This window comes from Crinia signifera, chromosome 5, assembly GCF_055691185.1.
Source record: "Crinia signifera chromosome 5, ASM5569118v1, whole genome shotgun sequence".
Lineage (NCBI taxonomy): Eukaryota > Metazoa > Chordata > Amphibia > Anura > Myobatrachidae > Crinia > Crinia signifera.
Window position 1 is genome coordinate 88335366 of NC_139221.1, and position 19888 is coordinate 88355253.

The following is a 19888-nucleotide window of genomic DNA, read 5'->3' on the forward strand; positions in this document are numbered from 1 at the left end:
ATGGGTCCTGGGGTAAAACTAATCACAATATTAGAGCCATATCTAAAAATAAACATAAATTAAAATGCTTACTGGCTAATGCAAGAAGCTTAGTGAGTAAAATCGGGGAGCTAGAAACGGTGATCAGTAGGGACGACTACGACATCATTGGTATTACTGAAACATGGTGTAATGAGTCGCATGACTGGGCATTAAACATGGAGGGATATACACTCTACAGGAAAGACAGGGAAAATAGAAGGGGTGTGTGCCTATATGTAAATAATAACTTAACATCATGTGAGAAAAATATGAGCACAGACCTGGAAGAAGACAACTCGGAGACAGTGTGGGCAGAGATAACCGACAATAATAAAAAAAAATTATAATAGGGGTATGCTATAGACCACCAAATATAAACAAAAGGGAAGAGTCTCTTCTTTTAAACCAAATCAAACAAGCATCAAATCAGGGTCAGGTATTAATTATGGGGGATTTTAATTTTAGCCGACATTGATTGGGAAAACGAAACAGGATAAATCAGCAAGAAGCAATGGGTTCTTAAGCTTACTTAAAGACCAGTTTATTACACAAATGGTAGAAACTCCAACTCGTGATGAGGCACTCTTGGACTTAGTATTAACAAATAACACAGACTTAGTTTCAAACACAAAAGTAATTGAACAATTAGGGAACAGTGATCACAATATAGTTTCACTGGAAATCAACTTCAGTAAATTACATCAAAAAGGATCTGCAAAAATACTAAACTTCAGAAAAGCGAACTATGAATTATTCAGGGAAGCCCTAACAGGAATTGGGTGGGACACGTTTATGGAGGGAGTAAATGCAGAGGAAATGTGGGATACTCTAAAAAAGGTGCTTGATTCACTAACTATTGAATACATTCCTAAAGTAACTAAAGGTAAATTCAACAAAAAAAGCCACCATGGTTGGACAAAGAAGTAAGGTCAGCTATCAACAATAAAACCAGAGCCTTTAAATTCTATAAAAATAACTTGAATGAGGAGGCGTTCGAAAAATACAAAGAATTAAACAAAACTTGTAAAGGGGTAATCAAAGCAGCTAAAATATTATATGAGGAGTGCATAGCCACTGAAAGCAAAACCAACCCAAAGAAGTTTTTTAAATACATAAATAGGATGGGTGACATTCTATGCTTGCACATAAATGCGCATGTTTTTTTAGCGCACCACATCGCCGCAAATCGCACTTTTACAAATCGCACTTTTCAGTCATAATTCGCATATTTAATGTGATGCGTTTTGGAGGCTGAAAAGTGCGAATAGGTGCGATTTGCGGCGAAGTGGTGCGCTTTTAAGTAACAAAATAGTGCGAATTCTTCCGCCGGTCATGTGCGATTTTTGGACCAACCGGAGTGCGATATACAAAACTGTCTCCGCATGAGTAAGAACCCCCCAACCTATTGGCCCACCTGTGTCCCCTCCATTATGCATCACACCCCCTATATAAAGGGTCATTGGCGCCATTTCACTCTTTGATAGGAAGTAAGGAGCATGGAGAGGAGCAGTGGCAGTGTGCGTTCAGGAACAGGTGTTGGTGGCAGAGTGAGGAGTGGCAGAGGGAGCAGTGGCAGAGTGAGCAGTGGCAGAGGGAGCAGTGGCAGAGGGAGCAGTGGCAGAGGGACCAGTGGCAGAGGGACCAGTGGCAGCAGCCAGACAAGTGTGAGAGGCAGCAGTGTGGCAGGCAGCATGGCCACAGCAAGGGCAGCCTCACACCAGGCCCTGGGCGTCCAGCCCCAGCAGGAGGAGGTGGAGGATCCGCTGGCATCCCCATCCTACAGCCAAGACCTTGATCATACCCCACACCAGCTGCAGGAGGGCCACATGTCAGAGGTGGAGGCAGATGGTGGTGAGGAGGAGGAAGACACTGCCATGGAGGAGGAGGGCTACATGGCTGGTGTTGAAAATGAGGAGGAGGAGGTTGAAGCTGGCCGCACCAAAAGTGGCAGAAAGGTGCGTTTTTCCTATGAAGAAAATGCAGCACTTGTCCGGGCTATCCTGCCAGTGTTTGAGCGTTTGCTTGGCAAATCTCACCACAAGACCACTGCACAGCGCAAAAGGGCTATGTGGAAGGACATCACCCAGGCGGTGAACGCTGTGAGTCAGCACAAGCGCCTGGTCCGCAATGTGAAAAAGAGATTCAACGACATCAAAAGGCAGTTGAAGAATAAAATGGCCATGGAGTTGGAGGAGGCCACCAAGACTGGAGGAGGAAGCCCCACCACTGTGTGCTACAATTCGTATGAGGTGAAGCTGAAGCGCATCATCCCCCCTGAGGTCCTGCCTGGCATGCACGTGGCGGATACCGATAGGCCACAAACGCCATCTAGAGCTGGTAAGTGTGACCACATGCAATCCTAAACATACATGCTAATGTATTATAACTATAATGTTCACTTGTATTGTTATGCTAAGTAAAGTGCTGCTGTGGAACTACATAGCCCAGCAAGGTCATGCACAAGAAATTGCCTGCTACTCCTTTAAAATTGCTGATAATGCTGGGCCTTGTTGTTCCACAACTGCTCACATTGATTAACACTGTAACATTCTTTCTAGCAGCCTAATATGTATGTGGACAAAAACCCAGAGGTGTACTGGTGGTTTAGCTGCCATGCCTACATAGCAAAGATTATACAATAGTTGTCATGTGTACAATAGTGTAATTTTATTAATGTCACAGAAAAATCTGTGGGTTCCAAAACAAAATGGTGCCAAAGAAATAAAGCAGTCCTTGTCCAAAGGGTATTGTCCATTATTGTCATCTCAATGCCTGTTTGCACAAAATGCTTCCCCATTGCAAGGTCCATAATGCCTGGCCATCTTTCCTTCTACAGATTGTCAATCCCGAAGTGCTCACGCATCCAAGACCAGAAGGCCCGTTGCTGCAGAATCTGCGGAAGCAGGTAAATGAACAAAAAACACACCATTACACATACAGTACACACACCCATGTCACCTCAACAATATCTCATACCACATTCAACTCCTGTTGCTACATTGCAACGGAAATGAATGTCATCTGAGCTACGCATGTGACATATTATTAATGTGAATGTTACATGCTGTATCGGGGTACATGTGTAAGTACATAACACCCCTAGGTATTTGCGTCCAGCATCTCAAGCCCTATGTAAAACAGTATAGAGGACAGTGTGGCCTATATATGCATGAGTACTTACCTCTTCTCTGTATCCACAGGTGCTATACAACTAGGGTCAAACCAAACAGATTCTTCAATGATGGTGCTAGACGAAATGGACATCATTCTTGAACCAGTCGACACCTTTGCGGCAGAGGAAGAAATACAGACCTCGTCACAGAGTGATCTTCCCCCAAGTGGGGTGTCTCCCAACCCACCCCCACCCACCAACACACCCCATACAGCCGCTTTGGCTTCCCAAGTAGCTAACTCCTTGGTTAATTTCAAGGAAAAACAGATAGAATTCATGGCCTCCCAAAGCCTCCAAATAGGTAATATCCAGGGGTACATGCGTGACACCTTCCTTCAGTTACGGAAAATGGCACGTAGTGTACGGGTAGGTGTAGGCACTCATGTGCGCATTGCTAACAGCATTGACACCCGTCTTGCTGAGCTAACTGCTGCTGTAAGGGAGCAGAATAGGCATATTGGCAGCCTGGCGCAAAGTATTGCTGCACTCACCCAATCATGCACAGCGCAGACTAATGCCTTACTAGCTATGCAGGCCCAAATCCAGCAGCTGGAAGCCAATGTGGGAGGTGGCACAGCATCCACCCTCAGCAGTGTATCCAGCACCCCAATAAGTGGCTCCCCCACTTCCCCACCCCGTCGGAGTGTTAGGACCCGTGGTGGGCTTGGTACAGGGTCTAGAAGTGGTGTAGGGGTGCCTGATGCTGGGAGAAGGTAGCTCCTACATATGTTTCATTATTTTTCCCATTCCCAATCATCTTGTAACATGCCCCCAGAGTTGTTATTTTTCACCTGCAAAAATGCAGATTGCGTCTGAGAAAGTATACAGAAGTAAAAATGTCTAGCCGCATACCATTGTGTTTGTGTATTATTTTTTAAGCAATTATTGTGTGCAGTCTAAAATATTGCAATGGTATATGACAATGGGATTGCACTAAAGTAGTGTGGGGTATCTCCTTGGCTGGCAAAGGTTGTGCATCTACATATTCCAGCAGGCTCTGACACTCATGGTTTGGACTGTAATGCTTAGAGTGTGTCAGGGCATGCTGGCACGTGTAGTTCCACACCACCATTGAGACATGTTTGACTGCATACATCATTCATACATGTCTGAAAAGTACTTACAAGCTAGATATCAGCAAGGGATAGGTCAGCACCACCATCTGCATCCGTTGGGCTCTGTGTATTAGGCTAAATGTGGGTGGAAGCAGATGGTATTGGTCACACATTAGTTAATGAGTACACTTACAGCACAGGTACATTTTGCAGTACAGGGCACATGTGCTTACCAGAAAAGTATCGGCTGATGATGTGTGTGCGCACCAGATTCCCCCTCTGCGTACCCCTCACTACCGGAGGTGTGGTAGGTTGGGCTTCCTCAACGACTGCTGCATGCTCCTCCTCCACATAGGCAGGTTGAGACAGGGCTATGTTGTGCAGCATGCAGCAAGCCTGGATAATCATGACTACTTTGCCAGGGTGGTAAAGCAGTGTACCCGACGACCTGTCCAAACACCGGAAGCGACTCTTCAAGACGCCAAATGTGCGCTCCACCACATTGCGGGTTGCAATGTGGGCTTCATTATACCGGTGCTGTGCAGGGCCCTCTGGGGTGCGCAAAGGTGTCATGAGCCAGGAAACACAACCATATCCTGAGTCACCTAAAACACAGAAAGGAAGTGATTGCCTTATATGGTAATGTATGTGTTGATTTCAAACAGGACACAATGGTAGAAGAGCAATATGCTTGTGAAAGAGGAAACACACACATTGCAGCAGGTACAATTAGGGACAGACAGGGTATTATGTTAAAAGGTACTTACCTAGTAGCCAGCCCTCTGGCATTTGGTGGTTGGTAAATCTGTTCCAGAGGGCTGAGTGTCTCAGAATATAGGCGTCATGGCAGTTTCCCGGAAAGCCTGCAACAACACTCAGGATTTTCAAATTTGCATTGGATACAACCTGCACGTTCAGGGAGTGCCGCCCACGCCTATTGACGTAGACGTGTCCCCGCACGTGCGGTGCCCTAATCCCAATGTGTGTGCAGTCTATAGCTCCCAGCACGCGAGGGAATGCTGAGAGTCTATAGAAAGCCAACTTGTGGTCCTGCCACTCCTGCTCAGAACTGGGGAATCTGATGTATGTCCGCCACAACTTCTTTAAAGCAAGTAACACTTGAGTGAAATGCTTAGAGAAAGTGGCCTGTGATACCCCCAAGGCCCATGAGGTCACAGACTGAGTGGAGCCTGTGGCCAAATAGTAGAGGGCACACATTAATTTGTGCAGCCCAGACACTGCATAGTTGCCTTCCCCAAAAGGGTCCAAATCCTCTCTCACCTGCTCATATAAGTCCAACAGGTTAATGCGGTTCAGCCTAAACATCCCCACAACCTGCTGATCCGAGAGGGAGTCCAGGTAGAGCCGAGCACGATACATACGTGGGGTACGCAGTAGTCGGGGGGCTACCTGGATCTGGCGCGCAGCTTCCTCCCTCCTGCGCAGCTCCTCCAAATGGGCCACATCACAAATCATCAACTCCAAACCACTCTGCAAAATCTCCATGTTTCAAACCCTCACAGGTGTCCTAAATGCTGTTGGGGTTTATGTAGGGGTGTTTGTGAGTGAAAATGAGGGCACCTGTGTTGAAATTAACCATGTGTGCACTTGACCAAAATGAGTTCTGTGCAAATTCGCCAAACAGAACCTGGTCTGAAATAAGTGCGATAATTAGACACCTAAAAAGTGCGATTTGCGAAAACGCATTGCATTAAATAAGCGATTTGTATACTTTCCTATACGAAAACATCTGGATGCGATATAAATGCGAAATAATCTCACACTTTTGTTCCGCATACCTTAACGCACATATTATGCGATTTCAGCCCCTTAGCGCATCCCATTAAATTGGCGATTTCAGGGAAAAATGCGATATCGCCATTTTGTGGTCTAATTAACGCCAAAAAAACCAGATCTCATCCCATAGAATGTCACCCTAAATGTTTAATTAAGGAAAACATAGGCCCACTAACTGATACTAGTGGAAAAAGTGTTACTGAGGACAAGGGATAAGCAAAACTGTTAAATGAGTTCTTCTCATCAGTATTTACTAAGGGAGAGCAGACTGTGGAACAAACATTTACCACAAACGGGACAAATAAGCCAGATCTCATTGTGGATTTTACGCCGAAGGAAATAATACTGAGGCTAAGCAAACTCAAAACAAATAAATCACCAGGGCCAGATGGGATTCATCCGAGGGTATTAATGGAATTAAGGGATGAACTAGCTATCCCCCTACATTATATCTTTAGCAAGTCACTATCGTCAGGTATAGTACCAAAAGAAATTTATACATAGCTCTGTTCAGGCGCTGATTGGTTCAAAATCTTGCAATCCTCCCATCAATTGTATTATGATGGTACCATGTAAAGAAAAAATTCTCAATATAGTGAAGTACAGTATGACAACACTTTAATACATACAATCACTGATTGTATGTATTAAAGTGTTGTCATACTGTACTTCACTATATTGAGAATTTTTTCTTTACATGGTACCATCATAATACAATTGATGGGAGGATTGCAAGATTTTGAACCAATCAGCGCCTGAACAAAGCTATGTATAAATTTCTTTTGTGCACTATTGTCTTGTAAAGGGTTAAGGGAATACCCTATATACATAGCAAGGAAGGCTGCTGTACGCACTGGTGGAGGAACACATTCTTTGTATAGTACCAAAAGATTGGAGTATAGCAGAGGTAGTGCCAATATTCAAAAAAGGAAAAAAGGAGGATCCCGCTAATTACAGACCCGTTAGTTTAACATCAATTGTGGGTAAACTATTTGAAGGATTTTTAAGGGATGGTATCCAGGAATATTTAGACCATCACCGTCTACTCAGTACTAACCAACATGGGTTTGTGAAAAATCGTTCTTGCCAAACTAATCTACTAGGGTTCTATGAAGAGGTTAGCAAAAACCTCTATAATGGAAATGCTGTAGATGTGATTTTCCTAGATTTCGCTAAAGCATTTGATACTGTCCCACACAAGAGATTGATTAATAAAATGGAGAACCTAGGATTGGGTGAAAATATCTGCAGATGGGTAGGGAATTGGCTATGTAATAGAGAACAAAGAGTGGTTGTGAATGGTGCCGTATCAGATACGATACCGGTACTAAGTGGAGTGCCCCAGGGTTCGGTTTTGGGGCCAATTTTGTTTAACATTTTTATTAACGATATTGGGATAGGGTTACTCAGCAATATATCCATCTTTGCGGACGATACAAAACTTATCAAAGTCATCAAATCATCAGAAGACATCACCATGCTTCAAAATGATCTTGCAATTCTAGATGAGTGGGCAAAAAAATGGAAGATGAGGTTCAATGTAGATAAATGTAAGGTTATGCACCTTGGGAGACACAACCAGTGTGCAAGTTACAACCTTAGCGGAGAGGAACTGGGTAATTCCATACTTGAAAAGGATCTAGGAGTCCAAATAGACAGCAAACTGGGATGTAGTGCCCATTGTAATGTAGCTACAAAAAAGTCCAACAAAATTCTGGCATGTATTAAGAGGGGAATGGAAACTAGGGACTCAAGGGTAATTATGCCACTGTATAAAGCATTGGTGAGACCTCACCTCGAGTACGGAGTGCAGTTCTGGGCCCCACACTATAAAAAGGATATCATAGAATTAGAAAAAGTCCAAAGACGAGCAACAAAGCTTATTAGGGAATGGAGAATTTAAGTTTAAGCAATTTGGGACTATTTACATTGGAAAAGAGACGTTTAAGGGGGGACATGCTCAACATGTACAAGTATATCAAGGGCCAATATAAGGAACTGTCACACACCCTCTTTTCTACTAGAAAGGAATCTAGGACACGAGGGCATGAGAACAGATTAAAAGAAAAAAGATTTAATTCAGCTAGTAGAAAGAATTTCTTTACGGTCAGAACAGTCAAACTCTGGAACTCTCTTCCCAGAGAGGTGGTAACGGCTGGCTCATTAAATGCGTTCAAGGCAAAGTTGGACAAACATTTACTGGAGAAAAACATCCATGGGTACAAATAAGAAATATAATCTGTCTGTAAAATATCAGAACCTACCAAATCAGCAATGGATATCTATACCAGGTTGAACTAGATGGACGCAAGTCTTTTTTCAGCCTTACCTACTATGTAACTATGGGGGTTATTCTAGTTCACTCTTTCTGACAATATCCTTCTTAGATGGACAAAACCATGTGCACTGCAGGTGGGGCAGATGTAACATGTGCAGAGAGAATTAGATTTGGGTGGGGTTTTACTTCAAAGTGAGATCTATATTGCAGTGTTAACATAATGCAGCCATTATTTTCCCTGCACAGAAACAAAATAACTCACCCAAATCTAATTCTCTCTGCACATTTTACATCTGCCCCCCTGCAGTGCATATGGTTTTGTCCGTCTAAGAAGGATTTTGTCAGAAAGAGTGAAGTAGAATAAGGCCCTATGTAACCCTAGTCCACTGGAAATCCAATGTTCTTCCCAGTGAGAGAATGGTGTGCCTGTCTGTACCAATATATGGTCATGGATGACCTTATTTTAACCTTAGAGCAAAAAAGATAAGATTTAACAGCTATATGGTATCCGTGGTTGGTTTACAAAGAGTCTGACTGCTATAAATCTCTTCATAAAAAGGTGGTTGCAATATAGTAATTTTTTTATTTAGTTCCTGTGCTGTTTACTTCTTTTGGCTATATGTGCTGTGGGAGGTCTCCCACCTTGTTTTTTTTCTTTCTCCTTTTTATATACCTCTTTCTTCTCTCTTTTGATTTCTACTCCATTCTGTACTCTCTGGGTGATATTTATTAGGATGAGATATTCAAAAAATGAGAGATTTGGTAAGAAATCTACAGTTTTTTTAAAGCGGCAATCATTTACACTTCAAAATCTAACTGGTTAAGCAGTGTAAATGATCGCTGCTTTAAAAAAACCTGGAGATTTCTTACCAAATCTCTCACTTTCTGAATATCTCATCCTATTATATCTCACCCTCTATGTCTGTTTTTTTTTTCTGACAGAAGTACATTTGTCTTTCAACTAAAGCCAGTTGACAGGGTAATACATTTTTTTCTTGTGTCATGCTGTTTTTACTTTGGAAATAACTAGATTTATTAAACTATGTCTTAACTTGTTCTATTTAGTATCTTACATGAGATTCCAGTATTGTAAGCTTTATAACACTTTGTTGTGAGAGTTCCTTACTCTGGGCAGTATTCAATGAGAAAAATTTGCCGTGTTTTATGGCGAATTTGTGCTTTTTTCGTGTTGAACAGAGAATTTTGGTCTCAAAAAGGGCAACGAGCCCCTGCGACATTGAATAGTGTCTAAAGACCCGTGACGGAGAATCTCCAAACATAGAGAATCTCCGTAAAAACACGGCGAGTGCATGGCGAGAGAAAAAAAATCTCTCGCCATGCATGGAGAAAATTCTCATTGAATACTGCCCTCTGAGTTTCAAAATGTACTTTTGAATATCTTTTTTCAAAATGTTCAATAAAAACAGTTTACACAAAAAAATTATATAGACTAAGAGTTTAGTAGTTGGTATACTAATAACGAAGCACATTTTTGTTTCATTTTCCTGAGTAACCAGGAGTTTTATATTCTTTTCAGAGCTCATTAAAACGAAGAGGAAGCCGAGAGATGCACAAAGAGAAAAGGGCTTCAATTCAGGTATTTGGATTCTGACCTTCCATGTTTCTCATAAGTTATCAATGATTCTAATGACATTTTCAGTGTACCCAGATAGATAAGTCCTAAGCTATTTGCTTCCCAAAAGTCTTGTTCACAAATTATCAAGACAAAGCAATTTATTTATGAAGCATTCGGTTGTAAAATTGGGTTCTGCTAGTGAAAGCATAGTTCTTTTAAATATCGTGGATAAACATAAAAAGCCAAGAAAATGTTAATGGGAAAGGAGGTTTAGGTCAGTTCTTTGTAGGAACAGACTGATTACAGGATCCTTATCTGTTAGCTGTTGGTATGGGTAGGGGTTTGGGTTATTTGGGGATCCAGAGAACCAGAGAACTGCTACTATTTTGATGATTGACTTTTATCAGACACAGTGAAGTGGCATCAAGCTATTTTCAAAGATCTGTACATATTGTATTTGTTCAGCATGGATAAACATGTGATTGTGTGTATTTCGAGCACACGCTTGACAAGGAGATGATTAGGTGTCCTGTAGATTGACCTTTGGGCTAGCCCATGTCCTCTCTACATGCATTAAACTGTACACTACCTTATAGATAGGATTGAATTTCCTGAATCCCAGATTCATTTTTCTTCTTCTTGGTGGAGAACCAGAGAATTCCGTATCCTGTATTTTGGTTCGGTTTCAATGTCTAAGAAAAAAATTTCAGACTTATATCTAACCTTTTCTTGTGCTCTCCTGGTTGGAGGGTACAAACCAACAAAAAAACTGAGAAAAGAGAGGAAGGAAGGAAGAAAGAAAGAAAGAAAAAATAAAGAAAGTAAGAAAGAAAGAAGGAAGGTCCTTTTTTCTTTCTTACTTTCTTTCTTTATTTTTCCTTTCTTTCTTTCTTCCTCTTTTATCAGTTTTTTTGTCGTTTGAAAGTCTTACTATTCTTTCTACTTTTCTGTTTCTCTCTCTCTCTCTCTCTCTCTCTCTCTCTCTCTCTCTCTGTTTCTTTAAATTCCTTGCTGGAATGTTCTTTCGGGCACCATCGCAAGGTTCTTTTTTCTTTTCTCTTATTTAAAAATCTTGGATCACTTTAGTGTAAGCTAACTTAATGCTGATTTGTAATTGTATCATATTTGTCATTTTTAGTGATGATAACAGAAGTGACTTAGGTTCCATTTTGCCTGGTTATGGTTAGATCCAATGGCAAGCTTGAATGCTCCCAAATTGCTAGTAGGTGGGCAGCCATGAGAGAAGGATGAAAATCCAAAAGTGTGGAACCCCTTTTTAAAAGCCATAAAAATGCATGTAAAAAAGTTGATGACATGTCTTTGCATTAATGAATTGTTCCAATTACTTTCACATTAGCAACCAATAATCATGTTACTAGCTGAAGTACAGCAATTACCAATAGTGTATGGAATGTATGCGGAAATTCATTTTGGAATAAAAAAAATGTAGTATTTCCTAATAACAATAAATTGTCCTTCTTGTATATTCCCTGGTGTACAGGAGGACAGCGCTGATTTAAAGTGCCAGCTTCAGTTTGCAAAGGAGGAAGCAGCACTAATGCGGAAGAAGATGGCTAAATTGGGAAAAGAGAAAGATGATGCAGAACAGGAACTGGAGAAATACAAATCCGTTTATGGGGATGTGGAAAGTCCTTTCCCAACAGGGGAAACCGGCGGCCCACCCAGCACTAGAGAGGCCGAGTTAAAACTACGTCTTAAGTTGGTTGAAGAGGAAGCTAATATACTGGGAAGAAAAATAGTAGAGCTGGAGGTAGAAAACAGGGGCATCAAAGCAGAAATGGAAGACCTCAGGTGTCAGTATGAAAAAGAATTTCTTAGCAGGGAGTATGTTTCAAGCATTCCTACCTCACCATATGGTGATTCCATGGAATCTGCCACAGAGCTACGGCGCCACCTCCAATTTGTGGAAGAGGAAGCAGAGCTGCTGCGGAGATCCATTTCTGAGATAGAGGATCACAATAAGCAACTTACAACAGAGCTGAATAGATTTAAGTTTGGACCAGTACAGGACCTTGTCTGGATTGACGACAGCCCTTCTAAATGCAATGGCTCAACACAGGAGGAACTCAAGTCAGCTAGAATCCAGATAAGTGAGCTTAGTGCCAAGATAATGAAGCTTCAATATGAAAATAGGGTTCTACTGTCAAATGTACAACGATATGATCTTGAATCACACTTGGGAATGAGAACAGCAAGCCCACGTGACAGTGACGCAGAAAGTGATGCAGGGAGGAAAGAAAGTGATAGTGAAGACGGACGCCCTGCGCAGCCAAAGAGAGAAGGACCTATTGGTGGGGAAAGTGACTCAGAAGATGCCTATGAGAAAACCTCAGGCTTTGAAAGTATAAAACCATCAGAAACTAATGACATGTACTCTATAGAATCATTTCGAAAGACGGAGGATGCACATTATCTTATTAATATTAAAAGGGAGGCTGAATGTCTAGAGAAAACGGTAGACCACCTTATTACTGACACAGACAGCTTAATCTATGAAGCCAAGGTGCAGATGATGGGCGGTCCTGTAGAGCAGATGCTTGACAGTTGTGCAGAAAGAGAAGATGCCACGGGAGCTGAAGTTTTAAACAACATCAATAGCAAAATGAAAGTATTCCGGAAAGATTTGCATTGCTTTCTAGAAAGAATTGACCAAACAAGTGACGACCTAAAAGAGCATGTAGAAGACCTGTCCCCAATGCCACATCTCACCGAATCTTCCAGTTTTTTGTCAAGCTTGACATCTACATCTCGGGATTCTGGTATTGGAAATCTTGGAAAGGAACTAGTAACTGATTTTCAGGTAAATAGATGTTGCCTTATTTTTTGTATATATATATTTTTTTTTTTCGTTTTTGCCATTAACAAACAGGCACTGTTTTTTTCCCCAGTTAAATCATTACGTTGCTAAATCACAGCATTTTAAAACATAAAAAATGCTGAAGTATATAGAAAACCTTGTATTCTTTTAATTAACATAAGCCCTGATATAGTGACCTCCTACCAAGAAAAGTGTTAGCCGATACCTCGGTACCTTTATTTGTTATAGTTTCAGCTCCAATTACCAGCATTGTGGTCAGCCAGTAACATCTCCAGCTGTCACTATTAGTGCATTACGTAGTTGCACAGCAGATGTGGCTTAGCTACAGTATTTGGAGTTACAATGGGGAAGAAACTTAGTATGCTGATGCTTTCATGGCCTGCACGCTTGCTGTTGGTGTGACACATGCATCTCTCATTGCATGCGCGGCTCATAACCAGTGTTTGCATTCTTTTCCCCACCCCTGTTTTTTCTCTTTTGCTTTTCAGATATTTCAGCCCATCATTTTGCTCATTCTTTTTTTGTTTTTGTTTTCATCACTCTCTTATGCCACCATATTTAAGTTAATTTTCCTGTTCACGCTTTTCTTTGTCTTGTAGTTTTTTAAGTCTTCTACCTTACCCATTTTTTTTGTGTGTGTTTGTGTTTGGATTTTTTTTCCGTTATCCTCCCATCCGTTGTCTTTTTTTATTTGTGTTTATATAATACCCATGCACCTAGCAGTCCAAGCTGAGAGATCAAAAGGAATGGCAGCTCCACCATGAGCATGAAGAAGATGCCCACCACCTGCTTGTAAATCATGAGTCACATCGCAGATCAGATGGGGACAGTAAACACTACAACCCAGGAGACCAGGGTGCTTTCAGTCTAGAGGTCAGCAATGTTGCATAACCCATTAAAACTAGCAATGCGCAGACTATTTGTTTTTAGGCTTGGCAGCTTGAATACATTGCAAGGGGTAGTTAAACAGAGGACCAGCTCATTGTGTAACACAGGTGTGTTCATCTATTTTCCATTAGAAAGCGTCAACACATTTTTCAGCTGCTTATTAGGATTCCATTAAACCTAATTTTACATTATGGCACATAGGCCCTTATTCTGATCTGTGCGGCCGGAGCCGCATACGTTGCTCCGGCCGCACAAACCAATCCCCGCCTACAATACGGATCGCCACGGCCGTCCGTACGCGGACGGCTGGCGATCCGCATGAAAATGGTGGGGCGTACGCCTCCACCATGGTGGGAGCTGCCCCCTGCATTCGATGGTCGGCGACCATCGAAGGCAGGGCCGCACGCTCCACCAGCTCCCGCAAGCTTAGACCACACGGACAATCGTCCGTGTGAAAGCTTGTATGGGGGCGGAGAGCTGACATCCGGCGATGTCAGCTTTCCGCCCCCATCACTGGCGTCATAGCCTCATTACCATGCATACGCCCCGCGTTTGCATGGGAACGCCCATGAAACGCTGGGCGTATGCATAGGGTAATGAGGCTATTAAGCCCCTCACGCCCCTATACGCCCCCTTTGCGGCGTATACATTTTTTGTGTGGCGATTTCCCCTGCACATGCGCAGAGTGACCTCTGCGCATGTGCAGAGTGAAAACATCGGCGGTACGGCCGCACGCGGGCCGTACCGCCGAGATCAGAATAAGGGCCATAGTATGGGGCTGATTCTAAGTTGAATGCAGAGCCAAAGAGCAAATACTAAGTATTTGTGGGCTACTTGCAAATGCAGCCAGTATTTACCCTGCATGCAAATAAAAAATATACATTTATTTGCAATACAACATGTGGCTTTTTTTAGGTCCCGATGGACCTCTGGCACATAGCACAAAGTACTGATGTTCTGTACAGAGCCTGTGCCGGTGGATGCAAGGCCGCAACATACTGTCTGTGATTGACAGTCTTATTTCATTTGTGGGTGGAGAGGGGGCGGGGATGACCTCATTTTCTTAAAAGGAAGGAGTGTCATCATCATTACAGGGAAGGGACAAGACAAGGATCGCCATCAAAGGACGGAGAATTCCTGGTCTCTTGGTTGCTCCTGCCATAGCTGACTTGAGCAAACCCAAGACGTACGCATCCAGCCCATGGTATCGGAGAAGATACGATACTGGGTCCTAGCTCGGGTCAGTAATGCATGCAGGTTGGGTGATGCGGCATTACCATATTAGAACTATTGCTTCTGATTACATGTAAGCATCAGCGATAGCATCTGTATAACTGAACCAGGCCCATGGTTTGTTCCAGTATTAAATTTACTGTACTTGCGTTTTGATTTGCTCCCAACTCAGAATCTACGACTAGCACTTCTCCTTTGTATAGTCTGTAAGCAACACTCACATGGGTCGGCTTGGCCATAACAATATGGCATTTGGCTATAAGATAATGAAAGCTTACTCCATCTAATTAGCTGCAAAAATACGAACCGCAATCGCAGGTAAAGTTATTGCATCGTTTCCCCGAATAAAAACCGCTTATCACGGGTGTGCACACTCCCATATTTCAACTTAACATGTTAGAATATCGTGAAAACAGGTGACTTGCAATGTGTTAAAAATAAATAAATGAAAAAGGCCCAATAGGCCTGGACGGCAAAATCTTATATGTTTAGAAAGAAAGTTAATTTTGGATATTGGATATTTCTTTTATAATTTACATTATTATCAGTGGATGCATAAATGACTATCAAATCCAAGGTTTTAATACCATAACACTCATTTCATGAGATGGGCTGCAGCAAAGTAAAGATTAGGTATACCAGGGCACTGGCTTCTGTTGGTACAGTACATAGAGAATATTCCTGTTTTACTCATGGCCGATTTGTAGTCCACACAAGCTGAACAATCTGACGCTTGAGAGACTTTAGTGCTTTTAATAATAAAAGTATTGAGAACACACAGTAAGATTTCCTGCCATGGGCTGGAGTAGCCCTGGACAATTTGCAGGCCTCATTAAAAATAAGTCAAGGTATTTGATGTGGAAATGAAATCTTTTTCATTGTATTACTGTAAGCAGTTAATACATTTTCCATTCTTCCTACAATTTATCTGGTAAAAAGAGCTCAGAGTTTTCCTTAAAGTTTCACAGTTCGCTTTTCCTATTGAAAAACTATGTATTGTAGTTAATTGAACATCCATTGGCATTGTTCAACCTGATTGGCCGTTAATAGCATTCAACCCAATCTGAATGGGCAGCTTCTGATTGTATGAATTTTCCTTTTATTTGAATAATAACTGTTAGAATATGAACATCATGTCATTTAGAAAGGTCAGTCCGTTCGGATACCAGTTCCAAACTGATTTATGAATTAGCACAGTTTGTAGCAATCTTATGCTGAAAAACTAAATGTTACCTTCACTTCTTCTTTAGCTTATATCCAGGTTTATCTCCTTAAAAAATATGACATGTTTGTAATACATTTTTCTCTATCAGGTACATTTCAGTGGATTAAACCACTTTTCATAATTTATATTGTGATTAATAAAACTTTAATTTAAGATTAAAGACCAGTATCATGTTATAATAGTGTTAACCTACATACTAATAAACTGGGCAGTGTTCAATGAGGATAATTCGCCCTGTTTCACGGCGAATTTGTGCTATTTTCGCGTTGGAAGGTGATTTTTTTTGGGTCAGAAAGCGAATCACCCTATTCAATGTGCACTTCTCGCCGTCTTTCTAAGTGATTTTCGCCGTGTGTCACTGTGTAGCAAATCGCCATCTTTTCATGGTGAAGTGGAAAGTGAACTTTTAAAATAAAGTTGTTGTTGTTTTACATTTGGTGTAAAAAAAATCAGGAATTTTATTCTGTGAAGGGGCATGCTATTTTTATTCATGTGCTTATATAGCACATGAATATATATTTAATTTAATGAATATATATTTAATTTTTTTTTTTTTTACACAAAGCAGCCAGCAGGGGGCCGGGAGCAGAGAGCCACTCATTAAATATTCATTTATTCACTGTTCCCGATCATTACATATGCACGATCGGGAGTAGTGCATATTTGGTCCCCTGCTGGCTCTCCCAGGGGGCAGCTTGTGCTGCCTGGCTCCCGGGGAGCCCACCTCCCCCTCACATACGTTCTGGGGCACGCAGGGAGACTTCCATCTCCCTGCCTGCCACCGTCCTTAGGCTCCCTGCGGCGTCCGCCGCAGGGGTTCACACTCGCCGTCAGGGGCAGCGAGCCCCTGCGAAGTTGAATAGGGGGGACAGCAAGGCAAAACAGGATTGATGTATGTGGAAGGGCATTCCATAGGGTGGGTGCTGCCCTACAAAAATCCTGCAAGTGCAAATGGGAGCAAGTAATGACTGCATGGATTAGAGTTTTTGCAGTGTCTTGTGTAAGGTATGGACAAATTTTGGATATGTTTTTTTAGATGCATGTAACATGATTTAGAGACAGATTAAATGTGAGGAATAAAGGACAGTTCAAAGTTGAGGATGACCTCGAGGTAATTTATCTCTCTCCACTCTCTCAAAGACTTAGGTGGCATACACAAGGAACAATTTTGGGCTGTTTTCTAGGCGATCTTAATGCGCGGCCCCGCGTGTCACCATTGCTGGCTCAGATATTTAGCACATGCAGTCACAATCTAGATCGATCGCTTGTAAGTAAATCAAGAACACTGAGTTAGCACAGATCGCTCAGCGCACATCGCTGGTGCACAGCATGTGTGTACAGTGATGTGTGCTGAGTGATCTGTGCTAACCTAGATTGCGTAGCACAGCACAAATTCGTCCCGTGTTTATGGGGCTTTAGGCCTAGATTTATCAAAGCTTAGCTCCTGTCCCTTTTTAAACACAGGGCCTAATTCAGACTTGTTCGCTAGGCTGTGTAGGTAAACGCCGGCCGAAAGAACGCCCCTCCCTCCGCCACGCGAATCCCTGACCATACTACATCTGCCCCTAAAACTCTGATATCATCATAAATTTACTATAACAAAAACCTGTGTTAGAGAAAGCATCAGAAGTCCGACCTTGTGGAATCTTATGTTTCCATGTCCGTGCGTCATCACATACAGTAAGTGCCTTGTAGAGAGCATTGTAAGACATGGAAACTACTAGCTGGTTATTATAAGATGTATAGGAATTCATTGTTTTATTTATGTTGTAATAATACAATGTTCGGCACTATAAATGTATTATTTATATAAAAGGCAATAAATAACTAATTATAAATCTAATAATAGTAAATGACCGTGATGTGAAAGTGGACTGAGGATTCTTCTGTGATATCTGTCACCAGACTTGATAACAATGACTGGATTCTACACTTGTGACACATTGGGATGTTTGCGCTGCATTTGTGAAGACTTTTTGTGGATTTAGCTGTACGTAAAGATAAAATATGTGTTATTCTTTTCTACTAAGCAGCTCAGCAGTAATGTGTCACCAGAAAAGAATTCAACTTTACGTGAACTACAGGCTATTCTTGAACAAGAAAGGAGACTTCACCAAGAAGAGCATGACAAAGTGACAGACAGACTCATTCAGGTATTGTACTGCTGTGTTCCCCTGTCATACGCATTGTACTCACAAGAGTAATATAAGACTCATAATCGAAGTCTAGAAAATGACCTTCTGTTTATCTTGGCGTGTAGCAGCTGCGTATTTACAGTACAAGAGCTTGTACATTACATATGTTGGAAATAATAATACTTATAATATTAGTGATTATTAAAGATAAGCTTGTTAAATTGCAGCACGTGGTGACTGCTACTTTCTGGTCAGTTCCCAGACTGCATTCACAAATTGCTGCCTCCACTGTGTTTAAGTACACACTGTACTCCGTCTCCATAGCTTGTATTGGATGACATTTTTTATATTCTGATTTTGAGTACATAAATGGGATATATTTTCCAATATACGTGGGGCACTGTTGGCACAAATTTCCTATATTATCCTAATGTTCATTTACCACATTACCACACCTGGTGTAGCAGAGCTCCTCACAGTGACAATGACTGCAGGAGGAAGCATTAATTAAGACACCATGGAACCACCGCCAAGATATTTATTTGCAAACCATCCTCTTCAGTTACTCATAAAATATGATCAGTTTTATCCAAGACCCTCATGGAAAAAAAGAAAACAAACATGCCCCTAACTGCTTACATTACCCTAAACCAGTGGTTTCCATACCATACTGGGGCACAGGCAGTGTTGGACTGAGGCATGAAGGGAAATGCAATGGTAGGAGCCAATGTTTAGGGGTGTGGTCAGTATCTAGAGGGGTGTGGCCAGCCACCACATCAGTTAGCCTAACTACTAGAGAGTGCATGGTTTGGCCCTTGATATTGATACCAGGTTAATAACAGCAATGCAGTGTAGCAAATACACCATACTTCTGTGTAGCATATGATAACTTGTTTAATGGGCCTGATTCAGGTTGACTGATTAAGAAGCATACATTCGCTGCTTAATGAACCATCTAATCCATTCGCAAGGGGACGTATGGGGGCGAAATCTTTCTGGCCATACATCAGAAAGATCGATCTTAAGATCGATTGCGCTCATGATTGTGTACAATTTCCCTTGAAATCCCCGGCAGTCCTTGGTGGTTTTTGGACACACAATCTACACACAATCGATCATACAATCAATCATACAATCCATCTACTGCATGATTGTGTACACAAGATGTGCACACAATCTGCATACAATCCATCTTACAATCAGTCATACAATCCATCTGCTGATTGATTGTATGATTATGTACATAAGATGTGCACACAATCTGCATACAATCCATCTTACAATCAGTCATACAATCCATCTGCTGATTGATTGTATGATTATGTACATAAGATGTGCACACAATCTGCATACAATCCATCTTACAATCAGTTGAGATTGTATGATTGGGTACAATATCTTTCTGATGTATGGCCACCTTAAGTGTCGCAGACCATCAAATGATTTTTACACTGTTTGCAAATACAAGTCAGTCTTGACCTATATTTGCAGTGTATGGCTCCGAGAACGGGGTGCGTTCACATGGGGACGCCCAGCATTTTCCTGGACGCACCCACATTGAATGTGTGTGTGCGTGTACATGTGGTAGGGAATATATATTGTAAGCTCCACTGGGGCAGGGACTGATGTGAATGTTCATATATTCTCTGTAAAGCGCTGCGGAATATGT

The 19888-nt window shown here is 41.8% G+C and overlaps 2 protein-coding genes and 1 long non-coding RNA gene across 7 annotated transcripts in view; 2 read left to right on the forward strand and 1 right to left on the reverse strand.

Moving 5' to 3' along the window:
- MTCL1 (microtubule crosslinking factor 1) overlaps positions 1–19888 on the forward strand; it is a 176724-nt gene that overhangs the window by 107620 nt on the left and 49216 nt on the right. For 2 of the 5 annotated variants that reach the window (XM_083187622.1, XM_083187625.1), the window contains exons 4-7: positions 9861–9920; positions 11401–12720; positions 13459–13611; positions 18115–18237. In XM_083187622.1, the coding sequence (XP_083043748.1) occupies positions 9861–9920; positions 11401–12720; positions 13459–13611; positions 18115–18237 (1656 nt within the window). The remainder of the gene's footprint in view (positions 1–9860; positions 9921–11400; positions 12721–13458; positions 13612–18114; positions 18238–19888) is intronic. The other 3 variants (XM_083187623.1, XM_083187624.1, XM_083187626.1) reach the window with 3 other exon arrangements.
- LOC146080384 (uncharacterized) lies at positions 1180–4228 on the forward strand. Its single transcript, XM_083187621.1, has 3 exons — positions 1180–2358; positions 2858–2926; positions 3222–4228. Exons 1-3 carry the CDS (start codon positions 1518–1520, stop codon positions 3908–3910), a joined length of 1599 nt encoding a protein of 532 aa, XP_083043747.1. The 5' UTR covers positions 1180–1517; the 3' UTR covers positions 3911–4228.
- LOC146080385 (uncharacterized) lies at positions 2603–4848 on the reverse strand. The gene is made up of 3 exons (XR_014474866.1): positions 4318–4848; positions 3203–3306; positions 2603–2914 (listed from the first exon to the last, which is right to left on the reverse strand). It is a non-coding gene; the product is annotated as an uncharacterized LOC146080385 (long non-coding RNA).